This window comes from Cavia porcellus, unplaced genomic scaffold (assembly GCF_034190915.1).
Source record: "Cavia porcellus strain 051 isolate PalLab524CR breed Dunkin Hartley unplaced genomic scaffold, mCavPor4.1 scaffold_4, whole genome shotgun sequence".
In the NCBI taxonomy this organism is placed as follows: Eukaryota; Metazoa; Chordata; class Mammalia; order Rodentia; family Caviidae; genus Cavia; species Cavia porcellus.
The window spans coordinates 8,743,874-8,771,541 of NW_026947487.1; the positions used below are offsets into that span (position 1 = coordinate 8,743,874).

The 27,668-nt window shown below is 34.7% G+C and overlaps 1 protein-coding gene across 10 annotated transcripts in view; it reads left to right on the top strand.

Moving 5' to 3' along the window:
- The window catches only part of Myo9a (myosin IXA), a 351,801-nt gene that overhangs the window by 226,522 nt on the left and 97,611 nt on the right, over nt 1–27,668 (top strand). For all 10 annotated transcript variants that reach the window (XM_063246690.1, XM_063246689.1, XM_063246687.1 and 7 more), the window contains 3 exons: nt 18,380–18,455; nt 21,504–21,647; nt 22,992–23,031. In XM_063246690.1, the coding sequence (XP_063102760.1) occupies nt 18,380–18,455; nt 21,504–21,647; nt 22,992–23,031 (260 nt within the window). The remainder of the gene's footprint in view (nt 1–18,379; nt 18,456–21,503; nt 21,648–22,991; nt 23,032–27,668) is intronic.

Sequence of the window (27,668 nt, forward strand, 5' to 3'; positions counted from 1 at the left end):
AGTGACCTTCTTTGTCCTTTATGGTCATTGTTGGTTTAAAGTTCACGTTGTCTGCAAACAGAATGGCTACTCCTGCCTTTTTTTGGATTCCTGCTGCATGAAGAATTGTTTTCCATCCTTTGACTTTCAGTCTGTGAGTATCCTTCTGGGTTAGATGGGTTTCCTGTAAACAGCATATGGTTGGATTTTGTTTCTTGATCCATTCTGCTAGTCTGTTTCTTTTGATTGGTGCATTGAGACCATTTACATTAATGGTTATTACTGTTAAATGCTGGTTAATTGTAGGAATGTTATCTCTCTGCTGTTGCATCTTTATCTTTCTGTTCTGTTTAATTATTTGCTTTGCTTAGTGGTTTTTTTCTTTGTGTATCTAAACTGTCTTTCAATATTTTTTGCAGGGTCGGTTTGGTGTTCATGAAGTTCTTCAGCTGTTCTTTGTCCTGGAAGTATCGTATTGCACCATCTATTTTGAATGATAGTTTTGCAGGATATATCAGTCTTGGTTGGAAATCATTTTGCTTTAGGATCTGGAATATTTCACTCCATGCTCTTCTTGACTTTATCGTTTGTGCTGAGAAGTCTGCTGTGATTCTGATAGGTTTTCCTTTATAAGTGATCTGTCTTTTCTCTCTGACAGCTTTTAATAATCTATTCTTATGTTGGATTTCTGGGATGGTGATTATTATATGTCTGGGTGTAGTTTTATTTTGGTTATAACTGTTTGGAGTTCTATATGCTTCACTGATTCTGATGTCAGTTTCTGATCTCATGCTTGGGAAATTTTCAGCTATTACTTCTCTAAATATCCTCTTGACATCCTTTATGTTGTCTCCCTCTCTTTCATTAATCCCTATCATTCTTATGTTATTCTTCTTTGCATCGTCTTGCAGTTGTTGAATTGTTGTTTCCTGATTCCTTGTTATTTTCAAAAGATCTGTCCTTTCCTGTTCACTAGCTGCAATCATGTCTTCAAGGTCTGAAATTCTATCTTCACTTTCATTAAGGTGGTTTTTACAACTTTCAGTGGAGTTTTTTATTTCCTGTATATCTCTGTGCATCTGCATTATGTATTCTGTTTGTTTCTTATATTGCTCGTCTAGGGATTCTATCTTTTTGTTTAGTTCCTCCAATTTGTTATCTGTGTTTTCTTTAGATATATTTAGAATCTCTTTCATTTCTTTTATCATTTCTTCTTTTATCTGGGAGATTATTTCGAGTTTGAATTTCTTTAAAGCTTCCTGGAGTTGCTTGTCTACTTCAGTAGCTATTATGTCCGATATATGAGGTGGATGGGATATATTTTCTTCTATATACATCGCTCCTAGGGTTTCCTGAGATGGGCTGGAGGTTTGAGGTTGTAATTTGGTCTTTTGTTTTGTCATTTTCTATATTTCCTTGTTTCAAGTGTTATTTGAAAGCTTCCTCCGGATCTGTTGAAAATCCCCTTCTATGTTTGGAGCTACTGAGACTCTGACACCGTGCTACCCCACGCCATTGGGCCTACAGAACCAGTGGCCCTCCTCTGCCTGTTCAGAACTCCGCAGTTCCAGACAAGCTGGGCCTCAGGGACACTGTGCGCCCACCTGCCCCTTGGAAGATCCACAGCTCTTCAATCGCAGCCGGGTTAGGGTGCTCACCACAGGCTGCAGTGCCTCAGGAGCCTGTGCTTGCAGAGATATTCACAGTCCTCCAGACAAAGGAAGGGACTTCTGCAGGCACTCCAGATCCGCCCAGCTCCTCCTCTGCAGGCAGATGGCTAGGCGCGGCTGGGCTCGGGGGTTAGTGTAGGCCCACCCATCCGTTAGGAGCTCAGCAGACTTCCAAGTGTAGCCGGGAGGGATGGGGAGGTGGCTGTAGTGGCCTCTAACCCACTGCTCCACTTCACTGCACCCAGAAGCCTGGGGGGTCCGGAACAGTCTGAGATTTGGCCAGACTGTGCTGGGCACTCACCACAGGCTGAGGTGCCTCAGGAACCTGCGATCCCTCCCTGCTTGCAGAAATATTCAGTCCTTCAGACAAAGGAAGGGGCTTCTGCAGGCACTCCGGATCCGCCCAGCTCCTCCTCTGCACACCTTTTTCTCTGATTTCTGAAAATGATGGGAACAGATCGGGAGATATGGGCATGATTTTGCTAAAATCTGCAGGGAAAACAAAGAACCTTATTTTCCCGTAACTATGTAGATTATGACTCTCTAATTTAGGAAGAAAATACAGGTAGAGTCTGTGCTTTAAAACAAATAGAATAATAAGAAAATTAAAGTTTTCTTTTACTTTAAACCAGAATGAGAAACTGATCAAAATAAAACCAAGAAGGAAATAAATGAATTTAAATAGTAAAATAAATGGAAAACATAAAATGCCAGGAACAAATTAATAAAAATAGCTTAACATTAACAATTAAACACTCATAATTAGTTTTCCAACGGTTTAGTTAGATAGTATCTCCAAGAGTCTTAAAATGATAAAAATGAAAGGATAGATCAAGTTTTACCAGGAAAATATGATGGAGTACAGTAAATAAAGTTTTTTTAAAATTTTTATTTAAAGAAAGACTAAGCAAAACAAAAAACAGGTAGAAATAATACATACATTCAGAAAAAAAAATAAACAGAAATCACTAGTTGATGTTTACATATTGTTGTTTTACAGATAGTTGTTCAGTGTACAAGAGTGGAATATGTGAAGTGAGAATTCAAACAGCGAGACTGCAAACAGTTCTGTTCAACTGTCCAACAAAAACTTAGTAACATGGTTGTCAATCCTATACACTTAGTCATACATGCAGTTATCCATAGCTTCATTTATGTGGAGATTAAACAAACTAAAGCAGGCTAAATCATTCTAAACAAAGAATAATAGTATTGCTAGATTTCATATCATGACACTCTGTGATCAGCACTGGGTACTGTACTGCCCTTTTTAAAAATTTAAAGAAAGACTAAACAAAAGAGAAAACGGGTAGTAAAATAATACATAATTTCAAAGAAAAAATAAATAGTAAGAAATCACTAGTTGATGATTTCAGATTTTCTTCTTACAAATAGTTATTCAGGATACTAAAGTGGAATAAATATAGTGGAAATTCAGACTGTGAGATTGCACCCAGTTCTGTTCAACTATCCAATAAAAACTTAGAAATATGGTTATCAATCTTGTATGCTTAAACATACATGCAGTTATCCATATCTTCAATTATGTTGATATTGAATAAATCCAAGCAGGCTATTATCACTCTGAACAAAGAATAATACTCTTGCTGGGTTTCACATTATGACACTCCAGGATCATCACTCGGTATTTTAGTGTCTCTTTTTCTTCAAAGTATTTGTTCATTTCATCATGTGTCATAAGATCTGTTCTCATAAACTTTTCACAGACTCTACACATGCATGAGTCTTAACATGTTTCTTTTTTTTTTTAAATCTTATTTAAGGAGATAAAGATATAGAAAAGGGGTACAAATAATACAGAATTTCAAAAAAATAAACAGTAAGAAATCATTAGTTAATAGATTACATATTGTTATCTTAAAAATAGTTGTTCAAGTTACAAAATTAAAGCATATAAAGTGGACATTCAAACAGTGAGACTACAAACAGTTCTGTTCAATGATCCAACAAAAACTCAGTAATATGGTTATCTATCTTAATACGCTTAAATATACATGAAGTTATATCCTTTAGAGCACTTTCTTTACTTGTTTTTTACAATAACATTTGCACATTTTGGGTTTTATTACTCCCATAGTTCTTACTACTTTTTTTTTGAAGAGAATAAAACCAAATGTGACTTAACAAAACAGGGTCAGTCAAACAAAAGGATGGACGTAGTACATAATGTAAAAATCGAATACAAGGTGATCAACAGTGGTTACCGTAATGCCTCTTACTGTCTTAAAAAGAATTGCCTATATCATCAGTTATAATAAAATTGAACAAAACAATAAAGAATAAAACCAAAACATTGGAGACATTACAGGACTTCAAAAGAAGATAATACTCAAACCAGAATGGGCATGATGGTGAATCTTATTGTCTTCACAGTTGTTGCCTATACTCTCAAACTTGATACTATCAAGCAAAACACAATAGAGTCAAATCAGTCAAAACAAGATGGTAAGAGCAATACAGGGTTTCAAATCAAGTTAATAGGAAATCAAACTAGGTTACTATAATATATGCTGCTATTTTTTATTTTTTACCTTAACTAAAAAGATAAAAGTAAAAAATAATAAAAAAAGGAGATTGAGATAAAAGAGAACATACAAGCAAAATAGTGGTTCACCACAAGATAGTCCGACATAAAAGTAGTTACCATATTGTCTCATTCCTTGAAATCTTTGAGTATAACTTTGTATACTGTAGCATCAAACATATCAAGACAATGTAAAACCATTCAAGAGAATGACAGTATTACAGGGTATTTAGAATCAACTAACAGAAAACGAACAGTGGTTTCTGTATAATCTCCTTGTCTATAAAGTTTTTGTTTATATTATCACATATAATAAAACCCAATAAGATAAAACATGTTAAGACTTATGGAGATAGAAGAAGAAAAGCTTGATGGGACTTCAAAGCAAGAGGATATTAAATCAGCACTAGCTATTATGATGTCTTGTTTTCTCCAAAATAGCTGTTCCTACCATCCAACCTTCTCTGCCTGTTTTCTGTTGAGCTCTTTTTCTGTCCATCTGTCATTAGTTGTCAGTTTGTCTCCTTCATTTCGCTTTCTGCTCTGTTCATTGTGGCCTTTCTGCCACTGTTTCTGGAATCTTGGTATTTTTCTCTTTTAGAATGTCCTGCAGTATTCTCTGTAGAGTTGAATTGGTGGTTGCAAAATCCCCTAGTTCCTCTTTATCCTGGAAGCACCTTGTTTTTCCATCAATTTCTAGGGACAGTTGTGCAGGATATATCAATCTTGGCTGGATGTTAATGTGTTTCAAAGCTTGATTTTGCGCCACAGTCTGTGTGATTTGATGGTTTGTGGTGAGAAGTCTGCTGTAATTCTGATGGGTGTTCCCTTGTAAGTGATCTGTTTCTTGTCTCTGACGGCTTTTAGTATTCTGTTCTTATATTGGATTTCTGGAATTTTGATTATTATATGCCTGGGTGCAGTTCTGTTTGGGTTGTAGGTGGCTGGGGTCCTGTATGCCTCATAGATCTGAGTATCTTTACCTTTTCCCATATTAGGAAAGTTCTCCTCGATTATTTCTATGAATTAGCCTTTGCAGTTCATTTGTTTGGATCCCTGCTTCATGTTTTACATTCTTAAGTTATAGATCCTCTTATCATCGTCTAGCCTTTGTATTGTTACTGCTTGTTTCCTTGTTATTTTAAAGAAGTTTTCCTTTCATGCTCCCACATTACAAATCTGGCCTCCAGTTTAGATAATCTATCCTTAGTTTCTTTCAAGCTGTTAAGCCAGCTTTCAATAGAGTTTTTAGTTTCCTGGTAATCTCTTTGAACCTGTTTCATTTATTCTACGTTTTCTCTATTTTCTCCATCAAACAATTCTTCCCTTTTTTTCTGTTCTTCCATTCCACCATCTGTTTTCTTGTGGGAGGTGCTTAGCATTTCTTTAACTATTCTACTTATATCTTGCCTTACTTGGTTAAATATTTCACTTTTGAACTCATCTATGAGGTCCTGGAGGTATCGCTTTATGTCTATTGTAGCTGTGCCTGATACTGCATGTTTTCTGTCCTTATTCTCCTTTGCATTTTGCTTTCCTGGATCAGTGTTCTCAGGAATTGGGACTGAGGACCCTTTCTTGTTGCTCCTTCTTCCCATACTTTTTGTTTCTTCCATACAAGTGTATATAGGAGGCTCATTTTCTTTCTTTGTCGGTTACAATTCATTTGAATCATGCTGGCTAGGTGTTCCCACCTACTGCAGTATACTAGGGAGATACAGACCTGGACAGCCTATGCTGGTTCTGCCCCTCCAGGTCAGTCAACCTCCTGAAGGCTTGACTGCATTAGGGTGCACTGCCAGGTGCAGGGACCTGGTTTGGACTAGCCCACTGGGTCTTAGTCTGCGGCATCACCCAGGTCAAGCACTCCCCACTGATCCCACTTGAGAGGGGAAAATGTGACTGAAGTCACTGCGGTGTCCTGTTCCGGCTAGTCTGCCCAGTCCCAGAATGTCCTCTGTTGGAGCCTCCTAGTCTATGAAGGTTCCTGTTCCTCTCACTCACCGCAGGTTGATGCAGGGCTCCCCACCAGCTCTGCTCTCAATTTGGTTCACCAATTCACGCTCTCAAAGCTTTCGTGTCTCTATCCCGGCTGTGCTGATTCAGATGTAGCAGCCGCGGCAGGAAATTCAAGCTGTGGTTTCCAGAAGCACGGGTCCCAGCTTCGGCACTGAAACTTTAGCTGTTCCAGTTGTGGAACCAGGATTGTATTTCCAGTTGGTTTCTCCCAGCTTAGTTCATTCCTGGATCATCAGGGTATATCTCCCCCCTGCTTAGGAGTTCCCACACTGCACCATTCCTGGAATCTAAGCTGGCTATCTCAGAGAGCCTCTGTAGCTGCTGTTATCTATCTACCATGTTCTCCCAGAAGTCTTAACATATATTTGTATCCTTTCTATATTAGAAGGAGAAACAAAACAAAGCATGGCAAACAAAACATATTCCTATAAACACATGAAATAAACATATAAGACCGTTGTACAAAGAGTTCTACCATGGTTTCTGTGTTGTCTCTTGTTATCTCCAATAGAATTTGCTATATCATCAGACATAATTGAGTATATCAGTAAATAACAGTGTTAAGAACATCACTTTGTATATAGTATAGAACTTCAAAAACCGGCATTTATCAAACCAGAATGTGTATTGTTGAGTCTTGTCATCTTCAGTGTAGTTGCTTATACTCTCAAACTTGATACTATCAATCATATCAGCTTGGAGTAAAATCTTTGCTGCCTCATTTCTGTTATGCTCTTTTTTTGCTATCAGTTGTCTGCTTATCTTCTTCATTCTGTTTTCTGCTCCATGCATTGGGGCCTCTCTGCCACTGTTCCTGGAATCCTAGTACTTTTCTCTCTCCCTAGAATGCGCTGCAATATTCTCTGTAGACTTGGATTGGTGGTTGCATATTTCCCAAGTTCCTCTTTGTCTTAGAAGCATCTTATTCTTCCATTAATTTCTATAGACAGTTTAGCAGGGTATATCAATCTGGGATGGAGGTTATTTTGTTTCAGGGCTTAGAATATTTCACTCCACGCTCTTTTTTTTTTTTTTTTTTTTTTTTTTTTTTTTTTTTTTTTTTTTTTTTGTCTTTTTCTTTTTTATCTGTACTGGGGATTGAACTCACGACCACACACTTGCAAGGCAGGCCCTTATGCCGCTTATTGAAATCCCCAGCCCCACTCCAGGCTCTTGACTTGATGGTTTGTGTTGAGTAGTCTGCCATTATTCTGGTGGGCCTTCCTTTTTATGTTATGTGTTTATTGTCTCTAAAAGCTTTTAATATTTTGTTCTTATATTGAATTTCTGGGATTTTGATTATTATATGTCTGGGTTGTAGCTCTGTTTTGGTTGCAGGTGGCTGGAGTTCTGTATGCCTCATATATGAGAATATCATTTCCTTTTCCTATGTTTGAGAAGTTTTCCTTAATTATTTCTGTGAATAACCTTTGTAGTTGCTTTGTTTGTACCCCAGCTTCTTCATTCACATTCTTTATTCTTAGGTTATAGATCCTTTTGTCATCTTCTAATTTGTATCATTACTGATTGTTTCCTTGTTATTTTTAAAAAGTTTTCCCTTTCATACTCCCACATTGCAAAATTGTCCTCCAGTTTGAATAATCTATCCTTAGTTTATGGCAAGCTGATTTGCCATTTTTCTTTAGTGTTTTTAATTTCCTGGTGATCTTATTAAATCTGCTTCATGTATTCTATATTTTTTTATATTCTTCATCAAATGATTCTCTTCTTTGTTTGAGTTCCTTCCGTCTGTGTCTGCTTGAGGGGTCGTTAATATCTCTTTAATTGATTTTCTTATATGTTACTTTAAATAGTTCACTTTTGAACTCATCTATGAGGTTCCAGATATATCTCTTTATGTCCACTGGTGCTGTGTCTGATATTGCATGTTTGCTGTTCTCTTTCTCCTTTGTATTTACCTGTCCTGGGTCCATGTTCTCAGGGTTGGGACCTGGGGACTTTTTGTTGTTGCTTCCTCTTCCCATCTTTTTTGCTTCTTTCAGGATGCCCCAGTTTAATTCTTTGTTGCTTACAATTTTTCTGAAGCACGCTGGCTAGATGACCCTTCACGATGCAGTGTGCTAGTGAGTTGCAGACAGGGACAGCGTATGCTGGCCCCTTCCAGATCAGTCAAGTGCTGTGGCCTGCACTGTATTACTTTGCATTCGTCCCCTCCGGGTGGTGGCCCGTGGAACACAGTGGTGGCGGCGGTGGGATCGGCGGCGGTGGACTTTGTGCCGCCTCCCCTCTGGATAGGAGGCCACAGCAGGTTCAGAGGCAGGGCAGCCGGTGGGCATCCAGTCACTCCTCGGCCTGCGGCGGCGTGGTTAATCAGTCAAGTTTCTGTGATGTGCATTGTATTTCTTTGCTCCGCCTCCTCTCCGGGTCAGTCAAGCTGCTGTGGCCTGTAATAAATAGTTATGTAGTAACCTAAAAAGATCTCCATTGAAAGAAGTTATAAAATGAGTGAACTGAGAAGAGGAAGCTGACCCCAGTATAACTAGATAGCAAAGACCCTTTAAAACTTAATGTCTGATTTGGTTGATTAATTGGAAAAAAATAGAATGAAAGTAATATTGCCACTGGGAAAGAAGATGCCTAGAATTAAAGTATTTGAAGATTTCTTTTTTTAAATTTTATTTAAGGAGAAAAAAGAAAAAAACAGAAAAAGGGTAAAAGTTATGCAGAATTTCAGAAAAAGTAAACAGTAGGAAATCAGTAGTTAATTACATATTTTCATCTTAGAAATAGTTGTTCAAGTTAAAAATTAAAGCATATAGAAGGGACTTTCAAACAGTGAGACTATAAACAGTTTCGTTCGGTGATCCAACAAAACTCAGTAATACGGTTATCTATCTTATAACACTTAAATATATATGCAGTTATTTCTTTTAGAGAACTTTCTTTTCCCTTCTTTTGTACAATGACAATTACACATTTTGGTTTTTATTACTCCCACAGTTCTTATTACTTTTTTTTTTTTTAAGAAAGTAAAACCAAATGTGACTTACCAGGACAGAGTCAGTAAAATCAAAAGGATGGACACAATACATAATGTAAAAACAAAATACAAGGTGATCAACAATGGTTACCATAATGCCTCTTGTTATCTTAAAAAGAATTGCCTATATCATCAGTTATAATAAAATTGTACAAAACAGTAAAGAATAAGACCAATAAAACCAAAACATTGGAGACATTCAAAAGAAGATAATAGTCAACCAGAATGGGCGTCACAATGAATCTTATTGTCTTCGTAGTTGTTGCCTGTACTTTCAAACTTGGTACTATCAAGCATAACAGAATAGAGGAAAATCAGTCAAAACAAGAACAAGATGGTGAGAGCAATACAGAGTTTCAAATCAAGTTAATAGGAAATCAAAGTGGGTTACTATAATATATCCTGCTATTTTTTATTTATTTTTCCCTTAATTAAAAGGATAAAAATGAAAAAGTAGATAATAAAAAGGAGATTGAGACAAAAAAGAGGGCATAACAACAAAGCAGCACAGGTCAAAACATAGCCATTTAAGCAAAATAGTGTTTCCACAAGTTAATCTCGACCTAATAGTAGTTACCATAGTGTCTCTTCCCTTAAAATCTTTGGGTATAACTTCGTATGCTGTAGTATCAAACATATCAAGACAATGTAAAACCATTCAAGAGAATGACACTATTACATGGTATTTAGAATCAACTAACAGAAAATGAACAATGGTTTCTGTATAATCTCCTTGTCTATAAAAGTTTTTGTTTATATTATCACATATAACTAAACCCAATAAGATACAACACGTTAAAACTGATGGAGACAGAAGAACAAAAGCTTGATGGGACTTCAAAACAAGAGGATATTAAATCAGCACTACCTATTATGATGTCTTGTTTTCTCTAAAATCGCTGTTCCTACCATCCAACCTTCTCTGCCTCATTTCTGTTGAGCTCTTTTTCTGTCATTAGTTGTCAGTTTGTCCTCTTCATTTCGCTTTCTGCTCCATTCATTGTGGCCACTCTGCCACTGTTTCTGGAATCTTGGTATTTTTCTCTTTTAGAATGTCCTGCAGTATTCTCTGTAGAGTTGAATTGGTGGTTGCAAAATCCCCTAGTTCCTCTTTATCCTGGAAGCACCTTGTTTTTCCATCAATTTCTAGGGACAGTTGTGCAGGATATATCAATCTTGGCTGGATGTTATTGTCTTTCAAAGCTTGAATTATTTCCCCCCACGCTCTTCGTGATTTGATGGTTTGTGGTGAGAAGTCTGCTGTAATTCTGATGGGTGTTCCCTTGTAAGTGATCTGTTTCATGTCTTTGACAGCTTTTAATATTCTGTTCTTATATTGGATTTCTGGAATTTTGATTATTATATGCCTGGGTGTAGCTCTGTTTGGGTTGTAGGTGGCTGGGGTCCTGTATGCCTCATACATCTGAGTATCTTTACCTTTTGCTAAATTAGGGAAATTCTCCTGGATTATTTCTGTGAATAGCTTTTGTAGTTCATTTGTTTGAGTCCCTACTTCTTCTTTTGTGTTCTTAATTCTTAAGTTATAGATCCTCTTATCATCTTCTAGTCTTTGTATTATTACTGTTTGTTTCTTTGTTATTTTTAAGAAGTTTTTGATTTCATGCTCCCATGTTAAAAATCTGGCCTCCAGTTCAGATAATCTATCCTTAGTTTCTTTCAAGCTGTTATTCCAGCTTTCGATAGAGATTTTAGTTTCCTGGTAATCTCTTTGAACCTGCTTCACATATTCTATGTTTTCTCTTATTTTCTCCATCAAAGAATTTTCCCCTCTTTCTCTGTTCCATTCCATCATCTGTTTTTTCTTGGGTGGTGCTTAGCATTTCTCTAACTATTCTACTTATTTCTTCCTTTATTTCATTAAATACTTCATTTTTGAACTCATCTATGAGGCTCCGCAGATACCGCTTTATGTCTATAGGTGCCGTTTCGGATATTGCATGTTTTCTGTCTTCATTCTCTTTTGCATTTACCTTTCCTGGATCAGTGTTCTCAGGATTGGGGATTGAGGATCCTTTCTTGTTGCTCCCTTTTCCCATACTTTTTGTTCCTTCCATCCAAGTGTATGTAGGCAGCCCAGTTTTTTTTTTTTTTTTTTTTTTTCTCTTTGTCTGTTACAGTTTGTTTGCATTCGCAGGCTAGGAGTTCCTGCCCACTGCAGTGTACTAGGGAGACGCAGACCTGGGCAGCCTCTGCTGGGCCCGCCCCTCCAGGTCAACCTACTTAATGCTTCACTGCTAGGGTGTACCTCGAGGTACTGGGACCTGGTTTGGGATATCCTACTGGATCTTAGTTTGTTGGGTCACCAGGCCAAGCACTCCCCCGCACTCTTGCTTGAGAGGGGAATATGCGACTAAAGTCACTGCAGGGCCCTGTTCCAGCTAGTCTGCTTGTTCCCAGAATGTCCTCTGTTCGAGCCTCCTAGTCCATGAAAGGGTCCCCATTTCTCTTTTTTTTTTTTTTAATTTCATTTAAGGAGAAAAGAAAAAAAAAAGCAGAGAAAGCGTACAAGTTATACACATTTACAGAAAAAAATAAACTGTAGGAAATCACTAGTTAATGGATTACATATTGTCATCTTAGAAATAATTGTTCAAGTCACAAAATTAAAGCTTGTATAGTGGACATTCCAACAATGATAGTGCAAACAGTTCTGTTCAATGATCCAATAAATCTCTGTGATATCATTTTCTATCTCATACACTTAAATATACATGCAGTTATATAGTTTAGAGCACTTTCTTTTCCTCTCTTTTGTACAATGACTATTACACATTTTGGGTTTCATTGCTCCCACGGTTCTTATTACTTTTTTGGAAGAGAGTAAAATGAAATGTGACATAACAGAACAGAATCAGTCAAGTCAAAAGGGTGGACATAATAGATAATGTAAAAACGTAATGCAAGGTGATCAACAATGGATACCATAATGCCTCCCGCTATCTCTAATAGAATTGCCTATATCATTAGTTATAATACAATTGAACAAAACAGTAAAGAACAAAAACCGACAAAACCAAAACATTGGAGACATTGTAGGTCTTCAAAAGTAGATAAAAGTCAACGAGTATGGGCATTATAATGAATCTCATTATCTTCACAGCTGATGCCTAAACTTTCGAACCTGATACTATCCAGCAAAACAGAATAGGGGAACATCAGTCAAAAACAAGATGGTGAGAGTAATACAGGGCTTTAAATTGAGATAATGGAAAGTCAAAGTGGGTTACTATAATATATCCTGCTATTTTTTTCCTTTAATTAAAAGGATAAAAATAAAAAATAAACAATGGAGTGGAGATTGAGATAAAAGGGCATAACAGCGAAACAGCGCAGATCAAAACATAACCATTTAAGCAGAATAGTGTTTCACCACCAGATAATCCTGACCTAAAAGTAGTTACCATATTGTCTCTTTCCTTGAAATCCTTGAGTACAACTTCGTATACTGTAGCATTAAGTATATCAAAACAATGTAAAACCATTTAAGAGAATGACATCATTACAGAGTATTTAGAATCGACTAACAGAAAATGAACAATGGTTTCTGTATAATCTCCTTGTCTTTAAAAGGTTTTTGCTTATACTATCGTACATAATAAAATCATTTCTCTCACTCACCGCAGATCGATGCAGGGCTCCCTGCCAGTCCCGCTCTTAACGCCGTTTGGTTTGCTGATTCCCGCTCTCATAGCTTTCGCGCTTCTCTCTCCCTGCCGTGCTGATTGGGACACAGTAGCGGCAGCAGGAAATTCAAATCACGGCTTCCAATGGTGCGGGATCCAGCTTAGGCACTGTGATTTTATCTGTTCCTTTTATAGCATCAGGATTGCATTTCCAGTTGGTTTCTCTCAGCTTAGTTCGTTCCTGGGTCGGCAAGGTACATCTCCCCTTGCGTAGGACTCCTCACATGGCACCGCTCTTGGATTCTTAGCTGGTAATGTCAGAGAGCTTCCGTGGCTGCTGCTATTTGTCCACCATGTTCTCCCAGAAGTCTGACGATTTCTTATACTTAGGGAAAAAAAGAGATAATTTGTAATTCATGAATGCTTTAAAAGTTTAAGGTTAAATGAAAGGAAAGTGTTTGTATCTTAAAAAAAAGAAATCAGAGGTTAAAAATTCAGTAAGAATACCATGTAAAAGCATATAGAGTAAATACTAAGTATAAAATAAAGTGGCAGAAAATTCTAGATATATCAGTCATACCAATAAATTAAGATGGACTAAATAGAAAAGTAATAGTATGAAGCTAACATAATTTAGTTGTAGAATATTTACAAGAGATAAATTAAAACATGAACATAAAGAGATTAAAAATGAAAATATTGGCTGAATTTATACCTGAACATTAGCTCTTGCTTTCTTGTATTTACTTTTTCCTATCTTTTAGGTAACCAAGATTTGTTACTCTAAGTTAGTTTTGTCATTTTCTAATAATTGTATGCAACAAGATTATATAGTACGTATTTTTTTGTGTTTTGTTTGGTATATAACAGTGATTTTTCCCATATTCATCTATGTTCAAATTACTATATATCAGTAATTTGATCAGTTGTATTTCATTGTATATATCGTGTATATATTTAAGATTGTGTTTGTCCTTCATTTTTGGTGAATTTAAGGTTTTTATGCTGTTGGAGCTATTTTGAGGAACTTAGTTTTATTCTTATGCATTGTTTTCTGAATGTGTATTTTCATTCTTTGGGTAATACTTCTGGTAGAGATATTTTTTCATAAAATGCATATGTATAAGTTTTTAAAGAACGGTCAGGCTTTTAATATCTTTTTGTTTCATTATTTGTAGGGATTTTTTTTTTCTTAAGTTTTTTGAGTCAGGGTCTCACTATGCAGTTTAGGCTGACCTTGAACTCACTTGGTAGCCTAAGTTGGTCTCAAATTTACAGTGATCCTCCTGCCTCAGACTCCTGAGTGCCACCACGCCTGACGTCTTAATGTTTTATTGCCATGGCCTCATGTGTAATGTGCCTTTGTTTCTTTTGGCTACTTGAAATTTTTAAATTTTTCTCAGCAATTTGACTCAGATATCTAGATGACTTACATTTATATTTGCTTTGTTTAGGTTTTGATAAATATCAGCTTCATTGTCATCAAATTAAGGAAATATTTGGCCAATTATTTCCAAATTTTTTATTATTTCTCCTTTCCTTCCAAGACTTTTATGTATTAGATTGTATGGTAGTTCACAGGTTGCTTGGACTGTTGTTTTTCTTCTTGTCTTTTATGTTCTTTACATTGGATAATGTTTACTTTCCTGACTGTTCTGCTGTTTCCAGTCTCCACTTAATTAAACTGCGTGAAGTTTTCCTTTCAGAAATTTTCAGTTCCAGATTGTCCATTTGGTTCCTTTATACAGTTTCCTGTGCTTTCCTTAAATTTCTTCCCTAGCTTCTTCATACTGTTTGTTCTTTAAATCCAGGAATATAATTCTGATAATTACTACACATTTTTTTTGTTTGTTTTGAAGCTAATCCTAGCCATGGGCAATCTTGGAATCTGGTGGTTTTAGAATGAAATCAGAAAGTGAAATTCATAGTGTTTCACTTTTTTTTCTTATTTTTCTCATAAGGCTTTATGTTTTAATTTGAGTTTAATCAAGTTTTCAGTATATCTTATGCTTCTTGTAGGTTTGAAATATTTTAATTATTGATCTAAAAGTCATTACATACAAGGATATATGAAGTTCAAAGATAATAAAAAAAGAACCACTATGTTTGTGGAGAAGATGCTCCACAAAGGGGGAAATTCTTTTTGTGAAGTTTGTGGTATAGAAAAGTTTAAGAACGTGAATCTAGGTTTGGGACATTACACAGTGGTAGAGCACTTGTACCAAACCAGTAAAGCAGGAGCACAGAAAAATACTGTTAAGGTATCAGAGTATTGGGAATAGATTTTCAAACTAATTAAACAATCATACAACCTTACCCATATGAGTTCAAAAAGTAGAAAAAAGAGCTAAAAATTGAATTACTTATGTTGAGGAAAGTCATAGGATGATATGTTTTAGTATGTTGAGGAAAATAATGAAGATTGAAGATAGAAAATTATAATCTGGGAGAGGGATGACAGTTGTCCGTAAACTGAACAAATAGAACAAAATAGGAACTGAACAAATAGAACAAAAATTTATGTTCAAGTACAAACAAATTTGTCCCATGTATTATTGGCCTCAAGGTATATTATATTCATAGTACTTGTTTTTGTCCATGTACTTTCACTTTTCTTGGAAATGTGTACTTAGCATTGGAATAGATGGATCATAGGGTAACTCAGTGTTTAACTTTTGATGAACTCTTAGAGTACTCTCCAAGATGAGTATATAATTTCACGTTCATTCTGTAAAGGATCTAGGTTTTTTTTTTGTTTTTTTTTTTTTTAAATCGGTACCAGGGACTGAACTTACGACCGCCTGCTTGCAAGGCAGGTACTTATGCCCCTGAGCTAAATCCCCAGCCCTAAAGGATCTAGTTTTTCCACACCCTTGAAAGCTTAGCTGTCTTTGATTTGCAGTTTTCTGATGACTAATGATATTGAGCATTTTTCATATACTTTTTACTTTTAGTTTTCTTTAAAAAATATTTAAATCCTTTGTGCTCTCTAAAATTCATCTTTTTATTGAGTTGTGAGTTCCTTTTATATTCTGAATACAAATTCCTAATCAAATAATATACAAGTAATTGACACTATTTTATGAGTTGTATTTTCTCTTTCTTGATCTTAAAAGCATTTTTGATGCTTAATGATCTTAAAAGTCTTTAAAGCAGAAAAATGTCTCATTTGATAATACCTTTTTTGTCCATTTTCTTTGGTTCTTGTGGCTTTGGTGTCATGCCTATTACTGTTGTCTAATTAAGTATCTGCAAGATTCATATTCTTCTAAAATGTATTATTAATGTTTACATTTAGTTCTTTTATCCAAGTTTATTCTTTTTGCCTGTTGAAATAAAGTTTTCACACAATCAGTTATTGAAAAGATTGTTTTTTCTCCTTTGCTTTTCATGGCACTCTTGTAATAAGTCAGTTCATGGGGCTAGGGATTTAGCTCAGTGCCATAAGCACCTGCCTTGTAAAGCACATGGTCGTGAGTTCAATCCCTGTTGCCGACAAAACTGAAAAGTCAGTTCATCATAAGTGTAGGAGTTTATTTCTGGACTGAAAGTTTGCTTCATTATGACAGTTGCTACATCTTTGTAGTAAATTTTGAAACTGGGAAGTGTGAGTCATCCAAGTTTGTTTTTATGTTTAAGGTTTTTGTTTGTTTGTTTTGCCTATTCTGGGTCCTTTGCATCTCTATATTAATGTTACGATCAAGTTGTTCATTTCTGTAAGAATAGATAACTAAAATTTTTATAAAAATTAGATTGATCTATAGGTCAATTTGGGAAGTGCTATAATTTTAGTATATTTTCCAGTTCATGCATATGGATAGTATTCCATTTATTTGTAATTTCTTTTAATGATGTTTATGGTTTTCAATGTAGATATCTTGTTTTGTTAAACATACTCTTTTATTTTTATGCTATTAGTGGAATGTTTTATTTTCAGGATATTTACTACTATTGTATAGAAGTATAATTGTTTAAGTGCTTAAAATACTTTTTTTTAGAATTTTTTGGGAAACAAAAGAATAACAATACAGAATCTCAAAACATAGGAAATTAACATTTGTTAATATATTGCATATTATCTTGAAAGTAATTGAAAGATTACAAGATTTTCGCATGAAAAAATAATCAAACAATGAAAACACAAACTTTTTTGATGAACTAATAGAAATTAGTAGTATAGTTTTCTATTTTGCATATATTTATTTATATACATGTATATATTCTACATATGTCTATATATAATCTTTTCCCTTCTTTCTTTTCTCCTCTCCCCTATCTCAGTTGTTCTTTCTTTTTGAACACTTTGTCTTTCATTGTCACAATATGTGTTATACATTTTGGATCTTATTTACTCTTTTTTTTTTACTTACACAAGGTAAACAATACGATATTTACATATGCGAGTCTGATTTATTTCACTTCTGAGTATGGTCTCTAGTTGCCTCCATTTACCTATAAAAGCCTCACGTTTATCCTTCTTTATGACTGAGTAGTACTCTGTTGTATAAAAAGACCACATCTTTTTACCCATTCCTCAACTGGTGGACATTTGGGTTGTTTCCAAGATTTAACTATTATAAATTGTGCTGCTCTGTACATAGGTACACATGTATTGCTGTTGCATGATGTTTTTAATTTTTCTGGGAATTTCATTTCCTGTAATTATGCTGAATTTATTAGTACTAATAAATATTTTGTGGATTCCTTAGGATTTTTTTACATATAAGATAATGTCACTATCAAACATAACTCATGTTTTCTTTGTAATATATCTTATATATAGTACATAAATGTTTATGTATCTATGTGTATTATGAAAATGGCTAACCTTATGCTTATTGAACCTATAGGAAAATTGTATTTTAAAATATTGGTAATCAATTCTAAAGGAAACAGTCATCTTTAATTTTTAGTCCCTTTTTAAGATCAGTTGCCATCTAAAATTAATTGTCCATGTCAGCAATATATTTGTTGCTGAAAAATGATGCAGAGGGGTTATATTATTCATTCATTCTTTCATTCATTCATTGTACTGGTGGGTGGAACCCAGGGTCTTCATGATGAGCTACATCCACAGCACTTTTTTATTTTTTATTTTGACAGAAGTTCTCTGTACTGTAGTTGCCCAGGTAGGGCTTGAATTTGCAGCCCTCTTGAAGCAGACTTCCAGAGTGTTGGAATTATAGATGTGTGCCATCGTATCTGGCTAGAAATTTTTTGAGTATCAAAATAAAGTGTAAACTTATACATTTCTATTCCTTCAACCCAGTTCCTCTTATATTTCCCATTGTTAATGTTGAAATGAAAGAAATTGTTGAGTTCATTATTAAATTTCCTAACTGAGATAATTGTTACGACGTCAGGTCTATAATATGGGACTTGGTTTATACTATTATCTAGATACTTCTGACATTTTGTAAATATTTGACATTGACCTATGTTACTTTTTGTCTTTAGAAGGTAGTTTCATATTTAGTTTTTTTGGCATTGATTTGAAATGTTATGCCTTTTCTTTTACTAGGTATAACCCGGAAAAATCCCCGAACACCTCTGTCTGATCTCCAGGGCATGAATACTCTAAATGAAAAAAATCAGCAGTAAGTTTGCTTTATGTTTTTAAGGAAGTATCATAGAAATAACTGATAATCTTACAAGTATTTTTGTGACTTCAAAGCTATGAAGAAAGTCAAGTTTGATTAGTTTTTTTACTTGCCTCAATTATTTCTGGTATAATGGCTCTATAATTTTAAGGAGGTTTTCTAGAATATAATTACAGGAACTTAGCTTTTACCACTTTCAACAAAGAATTTTTTTTAGAACAATGTGAAAGTGACAAATAGCTTGACATGGCAGTGCACATTTCTAACCTCAGTTCACGAGAAGGCCAAGGTCACAAGCTCAAACCTGGATTTGAGTCACTTAATGAGACCCTATTTCAAAAAAAGAAATTTTTTTAAATTTCCTTTTTCAATTTTCAATTTTCCCAATTTTAAAAAAGGAAGCTTTTGGATTCTCTCTGTGGAATTTTCCTTGTATGTGAACCTTATGGGATCATAAAAACTCAGAAAATTTCTTTTTATCGTTTTGTTTGACAGCACTCTTAACAAAGCATGAGGGCTATTTTCACATCCTGAAGTTCTCAGCTGCATTTTATAGAGACATAGATGATTACTTTGTGAAAATGTACAGGCAACTTGGAACAGTAGCTTTCTCATCTATTTATAGGTGACCATGATAAAAGTACAGTATGAAGAATTTGTTTTGCAAATAATGCCTTTTTTTATTCTCATGAAATTAACAAAAGACTTATTTATAAACCAGTAACCTTTTAGCCAATTAGCAGGATAAATGAAGGCAGGAATTCTATAAAAATAATATTCCTTAGCCTAAAAATAAAGTTTTAGTGAATAACAGCTATACTTTAACTCACTTGTGATCTAGGTCTAAAATTTGATGTAACCTATATAAAAACAAGAGCATGTAATTGTTGCTCCAGTGAGAGATAAAACTCACTGAGTAATGATAAATGGAGACAGATGACTTTGTATCAAAATATGACTTGAGGAAAAGCATAGAAGCTCTCCACTAGGCATGGTGGCACCACCTGTGATCCCAGTGCTTAGGAGGATGAGGCAGGTGGATTGCCACAAATTAATGACCAGCCTAAATTATGTAACAAAACCCTATCTCAAAAAAAAAAAAAAAAACTATGCATGTTGTTTAGCAGAAATGGTAGATTATTGCAGCCTCTCAGTAGTCCATTAAGATGACTTAACTGAAACATCTGCATCAGCAGCTGAAAATGTGGGTGTTCCCATGTGCAAATAGCTGATATGAAGGTACAGATGTCAAGTGGAATGTATGAGGAAAATAAACTGATCTGTATTGGGAGAAAATGTCATGCATGCATTCATTTATTTTGGATTTTTTGAGACATAGAGTCTCACTGTAATTCAGAGTGGCCTTGAATTCACTATGTAGCTCATTCTGATCGTGAAGTTGTGGCAGTCCTCCTGCCTGAGCCTCCCAAAATCTGGAATTACAGTCACGTGCACTACTCTTGGCAAGAAAAAATGCTTTTTAAGCTAGTAGTGTGTATCATCAAAATTTAACAATTGTAGCTCACAATAAATTATGTATTATGTAAATATACATGGTCAACTTTATAATTAAATGGTGTCTAATACTATCATGGTAATTGTGAGATATCAAGAACACAAATAAGTTTTATTAAAACTCTTGGGTTGTGTTACCGTTCTCTAGGAGTTAGTATACTGTTGACGTGCACGTACTAGTGGACTGAGAAAAGCCTATTCTTTTACAAATAAACTGCTGCATATTGTGGTTTCTGGTTTCTGCTTTCTAGTATTGATACATATAAAAACACATGATTTGAGAGAAAGGATAGATGTTGTGCATACTTACAATGAAGCAGAAGTGGTAGGCTTTGATGGTCCATTTCAGTGTAGCTCTTCTTGTTGGTCTGGATAAATTATTGTTTTTCTCCCGAGACATTATGTTATAAAACACAACAGTGAAAACAGAATTAAACACTTTTTTTGAAGCATTGCAGTAAAATAATTGATTGCTAAACTTATTTCAGAAATAATCATATTTTATGTGGTTTATAATAATGAGTAGATTGTAAAGTTATTTAGAACTAGTGTGATTTGATATCACATAATAGAGATTTGAAGGGATTCCTCAGATGTTATAGTTAGAAACTCAGCAGGGACAGGTAACCTCTGTTTTCAGTATTGCTCTTGACTTCTGTAGTGATATTAACACCCTCACTTATGTATACTGGTACCCAGTTTCATGCTTTTATCTCTTACTTGGATAAAAAAGGAAAGTTAAAGCCTGGAAAAGCAGGATGCTTTCCGTATTATACAGGTATTGCTTTGTTTATAGTGTATTAGCTTTTCATCTCTGGGACACAATGCCTGACATATACAGGTTGGTTTTGACTCATGGTTTCAGAGTTTTTAGTCTAACAAGGCTGGTTCCAAGGCAGAAACATCTGTGAACAGAAGGGTATAACAAAGGAAAACTCCTCATTCCATTGCAGCCAAGAGCAGAGCAAGGTAGGATGGGGAGAGAGAGGAAAGAGGAGGGAGAGACTAGAGTAAGACCATGGACTAGATTCTGTCCCCAAGGTCACATTTCATGACCCATTCAGACATACCCAGCAGTATCCTTTGTTGTCATATTAGTGTTTTCAAACGAATCAAGTTGGCATGCAAGATTAATGACCTTATAGTAACATTTGGAAATTCTGAAGTCTAAGAAAAAGATACTGTGCTATAGTGTATTATATCACATATTATGTAATTATGTGTACCGTATTGTATTATGTATATTATCAGTATACAGTATTACATGATTATGGAATGATAACAGTATAAGGATGTCAGTTATGTGATGGGCTCATCTATATGTACATTGTGTGTATGTGATAGAATTCCCAGAACTTTCTTTGTTTTTAGAAAAAGATTGATGTTAATTGATAGATAGTCTCTTAAAATTATTTTCTGCTGGTTTAGAAGTTTTTCTAAATCTCAATTTGGTATTTTGTGTTTTATTTCACTTATTTAAGCAGTACACAGTGTTGTTACAGTTTTGTTTTGTTTTGTTTTTTCTTACAGTGACACATTTGATATTTCCTGGAATGTTAGACCTGGGATTCGTCAGAGCAGGCTACAAACTAATACCTCTTTGCTTGATAAAGATGGGGTATTTTCTAATTCAGCTAGTAGCAGACTTCTGGAAAGAGCCCATGGAATTCTCACGTCAGTATTAATCAATAATACGCACCTTTTTTTTGAGTGATTGAAAATTTCTGACTGAAAAAGTGAAGGATGATGAGTTATTTTTATGGATATAATTTTCATTAAAACAAGCTTCGAAAGCACTTGTTCAGTGTTTAGAATTATAAATTTAAAGCACTGGTGTTTTTTTGTTTTAGTTTTCTTTATCTCAGAAGAGTTATGGTTGGATATACTCATTGTGAAAATGACTTTATTGCTTTTTGATATGTCCTACTTCTAGAGAAGTAAATTGCTATTAGCTGTTTTTTAGGATTCCTAGTCGATACTAGAGCGATTGCCCTTTATTTCTGATAGTCCTAACAATTAGGCAGGAGATGCCCTGTAAGTGGTGAATAGGACCATATATCGTGGTATATGGCATCCATCCAAGCCTGCTATTTCTCACTACAACATCAGCATATTTCAGACACTTTGAAAGCATGTTTTTTGAGTAGCTGCAGCTATATCTGAATTAGATTCCTTAATCCATGCCTGAGCCATTGCTTATTAGGATTAATAAACTTAATTTATGTAGGTCTTGCTCTACTCCAGAAATGTGTAGTAACTCATTTAATTCTCACAGCAACTCTAAATGAAGGTGGCATTATCATATTCATTTTTATAGTACAATGAAGCCAAGGTTTAGAGATGTTAAAATTGGACTTTAGTAGGTGGTAGACCTTAGATTCTAGCAAAAGTTTTTGTAATTTAGCACATATTGGTAGCATTGGGCATTTATTTACTCTTTCTGAAGCCAATAAGAATATAAAATATAAATAATAATATTGAGTTGTGAGTAGAAAAAAGCATTTTTAATTTCCAAAATATGAAAAACTATGTTTTGCCAAAAAGTCCACTTTTAGAGATTGATTAAATTTAGGCATCCCTAAATGACAAAAGTAAATCTTTTGAAGATATAAAAAAGCAGAACCCTATTAACATACAAAAAGAAAAAACTGTACTTTGTAATGTACAATTACATTATTGATCATCAGGCTTAATCTGCTTATTTCTGTGTTAGAAAGCAGGTATCAATTTCCCTTGTTTCTTTCTTTCTTTTTTTTGTTTTTGGTACTGGGGATCAAACTCATGACCTCACATTTGCCAAGCAGGCGCTTACACCTCTAAGCCAAACCCTGGCCCTTCCCTTGTTTTTTATCCTTGCTTTACCCTTCCTCCCCAAAGGTACGTGCTTGACTAAGCCGTATAATATCTTCTTATAGAAGACCTACATTCTTAGTAATTGGTAATCCATGGTTTAGGTATAGACTTTGAGGTCATTCATCTCAGTGGTGGTTTTGTCTAACAAGTGATTTATTTCTGTAGGAGAAACAAAAACTTCAAATCCAAGCCTGCCCTTCCAAAGGTAAGTATTACAAAAAATTATTTTTTATCACATTGTACCCTGTCACATATTTTTTATTATTCTTGCAAACAGTCTTTATAAATTGATAACAAGAAATACTGTACCTTATTTCTATCCATGATAGGGATTGTGTGCAAATAGCTAAACGCATTTTACAAAATGCTCTAGCTGTGAAATGGCTAAATTTAATGGTTCAGGTAAATTATTTGTTATAAAAATACTATTTTCTACTTATTTTTAAAAACCATGGATGTAAATTAATTTTTTCGTTTAGTAAAGCTATTTTCATTTTTGTCTTGAACCAAATTCTGAATTAAAACTTGTAGTTAGTGTTTATTTAGTCCTCATTTTTATTGGAGGAATTAGGTCTTTTCTCTGTGGAGCTCTAGATAGTCTCTTTGGACTTGTGGGCTCTGATGTGACTGCTTAGCTTCACTCTAATAATGCAAATATGGCTGTAGGTAATAGGTAGCAGAGTGAGTGCTAGTGCAACAGTAAAATTTTATTTATGGACAACAAAATTTGAATTTCATGTAGTTTTTCACATGTCCTGAAATTATTATTCATTTGATTTTTTCATCTATGTAAACCATAACAGCAGTGGGCCAGATTTGGCACATATTTTCTATTTGCAGAGATGACATTTCAGAATTACTTAATGAATTGGTGCTTTAGCATTTCCTTTTCTTCTGACCTCCCAAGAACCTTGTCACTCATAGCATTGTGAATAAACATAATTTTAGAATTTTAAAAGAACTGATAAATAGCTATTTATTCTCTTCATTTCAAAAAATAAGAAAATGAATCTGTTGCTATTCCTTTCCTTAAATCAGCTTTTATTTTAATGAAAATAAATTCATTGTTGGTAAGAAGTCTGATAGTGATGAATATGGTTAAAGCACACAAATTATTTTTGAGTGCTTTGCAATTTTTTATTATAAAATGTATATTGTAAAGAATAACATTTGTTATCATACATTTTTGTATACTCATTTGTCTTCCTTTGTTTCCTTTATTCTCTTTAGTATTTCAGTACTTGAGTGCCCCTTCTGATTATATCTGCTTGCATCATTCCTTTCTTTCTTTTCAAATGGATTTGTTACGCTTTGTGTAATATAGCCAGATGTGGTAGCTTATACCTACAGTCCCAGCCCTTTGAGCTGAGGAAAGAGGACCCTAAATGCAAGTCCAGCCTAGGCAGCTTAGTGACTTGGTGAACCTCTCTGTTAAAATTTATAAACAAAAATAGATAGGCCGGGATGTAGCTCAGTGTGAAATTTCCTAGGTTCAATCCACAGTACTACATACAAAACAAACACAAATTTTATATGAAAATCAATGTGACATATTCCACACATCTGAAATAATTTCAGTCATTCATAGGAAGCCCATTTCTTTTCTCTCTCTTTTTTTTTTTTTACACTTTTTTTTTTCTTTTTTCTTTTTTCTTTTTACTGGTACCGGGGATCGAACTCACGACCGCCTACTTGCAAGGCAGGCGCTTTTGCTGCTGAGCTAAATCCCCAGCCCCTCTTTTCTCTTTTTAAATTGCATATAGATATTTTTAGTGTGTCTTACGGATTTATATATTAGAGCTACATTATCAGTTGCTTATATTAAGGATACTTTTAGCATTTCACTGATACAAGTGGGATTTAGAAAGCTTTTTTATAGGACAATCATGAAAAATTGATCATAGACATACGTTTAACTGTTTTGGCCTTCTGGTAATATAACTGGCTTTTTGTCTTTGTTTTGTTCCCTCAGTGTTCATAGAAACTTTATTAACTACAACTAGAAGCAACCTAGTGTTCACCAGTAGGAAAAAGAATACATCAACTGTGACATTACTCAGAAGTAGAATGTTCAACTAATCAATAAAAGTAATAAGCAATTGATAAATGCAACAAAATCAGCGAACCTCAAAATAGTAACCCAAACAGAAGGAACTGGGAACACAGCATGCAGTAAGCCCTGGGTTCAGTCCTCAGTACCACACATGCACACATGTACACACAATATGCACAGAGTAGATATTGTGTATAACAGCCAAAAAATGAGCTAACATGTAATATAGTGATACAGAACTAAGAGCTAGTTTTACACTGACACACAGCATTTTTAGCAGTTACAGTCTCATAGATTTGTTCAGAGAAATGGATAAGATGCATACTTTTCCAGTTGCTGCTTGAGGGTTAGGCATGTCTTACTGCTAGCAGGAAGATAAACATTAGACTTCTGAGAGTCTGGATGGGTATTAGGCATTTCTGGAGGCTTTCTCCATTCACTATAGCAATATTGCTAGGTCTATAGATTCTTCCTGGGAGGAGTTTGTCCATACATCACTACAACTTCTCCTGCCCAGGGCAAGGCCTTCTGAACCACCTAGCTCTGTGAATCATGGGACTCTGAATTCTGTAGCCTCCCAAGACCATGGGAAATAAAGTGGTGGTCATTCAAAGGGCTTATGTTCACTGGCTCTCCCTCTAGAATGAGAGGGGGCAGTGTGAACTAAGGTGCAGGTATCTGCCAAAGAGCCTCTCCTCATCTTAGTCTTCCTGGGCACTAAAAGGGCAGCAGTTTGGAAAAACACAAACTTGAGAGACACCTCAAGTCTTGTGGCCAGATTGGTTGGTGAAGTCCTACTACTGCAAGAAGTTGTTTGACAGGATGTACAGAAGCTATTGTGTTATGTGTACAGGAACCAACAAAAAGATGAAACAGTGACATATCTTCCAAATAAGAGGACAAGTAAATGTCAGAAAATCACCCTTGATATGTAGTTTACTCAACAAGTTATTAAAAATACTGATTATAAAGATCTTCACTATGGTAAGAGAGTAGTGAATGAACAAACTATTGCTACAAAGAGATGGAAAGGTAAACTATAGTAAATAAATTTAGAGGTAAAAATATAATTGAGGTAAATGATTTAAGTAGAGATTAACAGCACAATCAAGCAGAAGAAAGGATCGATGAATTTGAAGGCAGCTCATTGGCAATTTAATTATCCCATTAGAGGAGCAAAAAGACTGAAAAAGAGTGAAAATAGCTTAAGAGACGTATAGGACTCCATCAGATGAACAGTCTATATGTTATTGGTATGCCCAAAAGAGAAATGAAAGAGGGACAGAAAATATTTGCAAAGAAATAATGGAAGTAAACTTCCTAAGCTTGGGGAAGAAATAGAAATCCAGATCCAAGAATCCCAGAGAACACTTTTAAGTCCAAAGAAATTCATACTAAGATGGGTTGTATCAAAGTTACAGTTCTGAAAGCAACAAGAAAAAAGCAATTTCTCACATGTAAGCATTCCTCAAGAGCTATGCCCAGCAGTCCTTCCTTTAATAAACGAAGGAGTCTCAGACAGACAAAAATAGGAAATTTCCCACAACTACACAAGCCTTACATGAAAGGCTAGATGCAGTTCTTCAAGCTGAATGAGAAGGACGTTGAATTTTTATTTATTTTTGTTACCAGGGATCGAACTCATGACCTCACGCTTGCCAGGCAGGTGCTTATGCTGCTGAGCTAAATCCCCAGCAGAAAGATGTTAATAACGTGAAAATGTAGAAGTACAAAATTCATTGAACTGTCATATTTAAACACTAACATTGTAATCGTAATATATTAATTATAAGTATAATATGAAGGTGAAAAGAGAATACTCTTCAAAGCAACTATTATACAATAATTTGTTAAGATACATAAATTATAAAAAGATGTAAAATGTAACATCAAAAATAAAACATGAGGAAAACGAAAGTAAAGTGTAGAGTTTGTATATGCAAAGTTAATTGTCTGGATAAAATAGTCCATTAAAATGGTCAGTTCATCAAGAATAACAGTTGTAAATATCTATATCTATATCTATATAGATATAGATATATATATATCTCCAGTATTGGGTTGCAATACAGTACAGTAATACAATACAGTATAATACAGTACAATAATGCAGTAGAATAATGTTGGAGTACAATAATAATTATAATATGGTACCATAGTACAGTATAATACAACTATTGTAGATTTCAATATCCCAGTTGCAAAAATGGACAGGCTATCCAAACAAGTCAATAGGGAAACTTTGGAATTAAATATTAGAGACTAAACAGGTCCAACAGACATATAGAGAACACATTTTTCCAACAATAGCAGGATATACTTTTTTCTCAAGAACCCTTGGAGCATATGTTAGATCATAAAAAAGGGACTTAATATTGAAATTATGTCAGGTATCTTTTCCGACCAAAATTTACTCTCAGACTGTACTGAAGAACGGTTACAACTGGTAAAGTTCAAGGATGCACAAATCATAAAATCAGTAATGTTTCTGTAAACTAACTGTACTATTTATTCTACTGTAGTATCAAAAAATTACTGCATAGTAAGTTTAATCAAGGAAGCGATAGGTCTGTCTATAGGAAAATTATAAAACATTCCTGAAAGAAATTGAAAAAAACACAATGAGTAGAAATAGAGACCATTTTTATGGTTTGGGGAAAGTAATATTGTTAAAATATCTATACTGCACAAAGCAGTCTATAGATTGAATACAATCTCCACAAAATTCCAGTGTCATTTTTCACATTAATTAGGGGGAAAAAATCAACATTCATGGGAGTTCACAAAAG